General features: G+C 32.5%; 1 protein-coding gene across 1 annotated transcript; it reads right to left on the reverse strand.

Annotated features, from left to right (window-relative positions):
• Positions 1-801: 801 nt before the first annotated feature.
• Positions 802-1968, reverse strand: LOC120735375 (olfactory receptor 6N2-like). Its single transcript, XM_040034713.1, has one exon. The coding sequence runs from the start codon at positions 1759-1761 to the stop codon at positions 802-804; it is 960 nt and encodes a 319-aa protein (XP_039890647.1). The 5' UTR covers positions 1762-1968.
• Positions 1969-2294: the final 326 nt, after the last annotated feature.

The following is a 2294-nucleotide window of genomic DNA, read 5'->3' on the forward strand; positions in this document are numbered from 1 at the left end:
AAGCGTTTGTTTATTGCTCCAACAATGACTTTATATCTGATGGATCTAATGAATGTTTACCATGAAAAGTGAATTATATGGTGACTATAATTCCTGAATGTTTGAAGCCTTGTAGATAATCTTTAACATTGCTGCAGGTTACAACTTCAGGTCTCAAAGTCAAATGAACACTGCAGCATCACTGAGAGTTAAAAACTGTCTAAATTATTTCACCTTTAATAAAATGGGTGTTCTGTTTTACAAAGTGTAACAATTACATTTAACATCCAGGTATTCATGAAAACAGAATTTAGTAAATTTAACAGAGTTAGAAATTAGCATTGAATTTACACATTACACTATACAATACACTATATTATGTTTATAAATAATGAGTTATGGAAAGTTCAAAAGAATTTTTCATTAAAAAAAACTATATATATATAACTGAGAAAACAGAAGACACTGTGATGAATATTCACATGCTTGTCAGCATCAAAGAGAGACTTCTACTAATTGATTCATTCTACTAAATTATTTTTATGTGAATATACAATAGTAAATAATAATCTATGACAATAAAGAAGGGAAAATGTGAAATGCAGGCATATGAGATGTTTAGAATTTAAACATTACCAGAAACAGTTTAAGAAATTGTTTGTCTTTGTTTTATGGCCATTATGTTGTCATCAATAGAAGAACAGAAATCAAAATTTACATAAATGTCATGACATTTCTATAAATTTGATCTCTTTTCCTCTGTCTAGTATGTAAAATCGGAGAAAAGGTACTCCATTGTCTAGTTTGCATTACAATTTCAAATTATATGCCATACATTTGATAATAGGGCAGTAATACCAGTGTTATTAAACTTGACAACAATATTTTGATATGTTTGAAAATTTCATTCATTTTAAGTCCATATATGATTGGATTTAAAAGAGGATGGAATACAATTGACTGAAACGTCAATGTCAAACGAAGAGTTTTTGATAGATCAGAATCCAGTCGAACTATAATTATATCAAAGAAAATAAAACAAGAAAAGTTGATTAACACCAGCAGGTGGGGTAAACATGTCTTTACAGCTTTTTTCCTCACTTCTCTACAACAATGGTATGATATTCTAATAATCCTGATGTATGTAAAAAGTATGAAAAGCAAAGGTAGAAGGGCAATGTTTATCAACATGACCACACCATATATAGATATTGCTACTGACGGCACACACTGAAGCTTGTAAAGTGAATTATTACAAAAAATTCCTGTCAGAGAAAAGCTACAGAGTTTGACATTCGAATACAACACACCCATCACTGAGGTTTCAAAAGCAGGTATAAGCCAAGCTAAAATCAGACATACATATATAGTTTTTCTATTCATAATAACTGGATATTGCAGGGGTTTACATATAGACACATACCTGTCATATGCCATTGCTGCCAACAGTAAAAAGTCTGAACCAACCGAGGTGTAATATGATAAACCTTGGAAAAGACAGAGTGGATATGATATCATCTGTTTTTCAGACAAAACATCAGATAAGAGCTTTGGATAGATAATCATGCTGTAAAGAACAGAGTTGATTAACAAAGCTGCAATAAATATGTACATTGGCTCGTGAAGGTTTTTGTGAGTCCAGATAAGGAAAACTATAGTGGAATTAAAGCAGAGTATCAGAATATAAAGTGTAAATATGGCCACAAAATAAAGATATCTGTATTTGTGCAATTCTGCAAACCCACCTAGAGTTAACAATGTTACATTTAATTCAACATCCATTCAATGAACAAAAATGTTATTTACTATACAACTAGATGACATAAATGGTATTCATTAAAAAACAAATGAAAAGAAAAGTCTTAATGTATTTGTTACGACCCCCTCTGCTAGGCGTCAGGGGAGGAGTAACATAAACAAGCCCCCCACACAAACTGAGTAAAGTAAAAAGTTTTAATTTCAAACTTTAAACAGAAAACCGACAGGGCTGTTCAACAGACCACTGGGCATATAATTATTACATAAAGAACAAACGAAACAGTCACGCGTAAAAGCTAAGGGTTAACTAAAGCAGGCTGGCAGCACACAAAATAAAAGCTAAGGGTAACTAAGGCAAGCCAGCATCACAAAACTCTAATGAAACTAAGTTCAGCTGTATATCAGGTTTAAACAAAGAGCAACACAGCAAACAGGTTTAACAAACAAGATTCACATGCAAAGCAGACGAGAAGGACACTGCATGTTCACTTCAGAGCAGCAGTTCCCCCTAGTGTGAAGGATCTTCAGCCTTTTATACTCCCAGGTGCAGACAATCA

The sequence above is a fragment of the Simochromis diagramma genome, unplaced genomic scaffold (assembly GCF_900408965.1).
Source record: "Simochromis diagramma unplaced genomic scaffold, fSimDia1.1 OVJJ01000091.1, whole genome shotgun sequence".
In the NCBI taxonomy this organism is placed as follows: Eukaryota; Metazoa; Chordata; class Actinopteri; order Cichliformes; family Cichlidae; genus Simochromis; species Simochromis diagramma.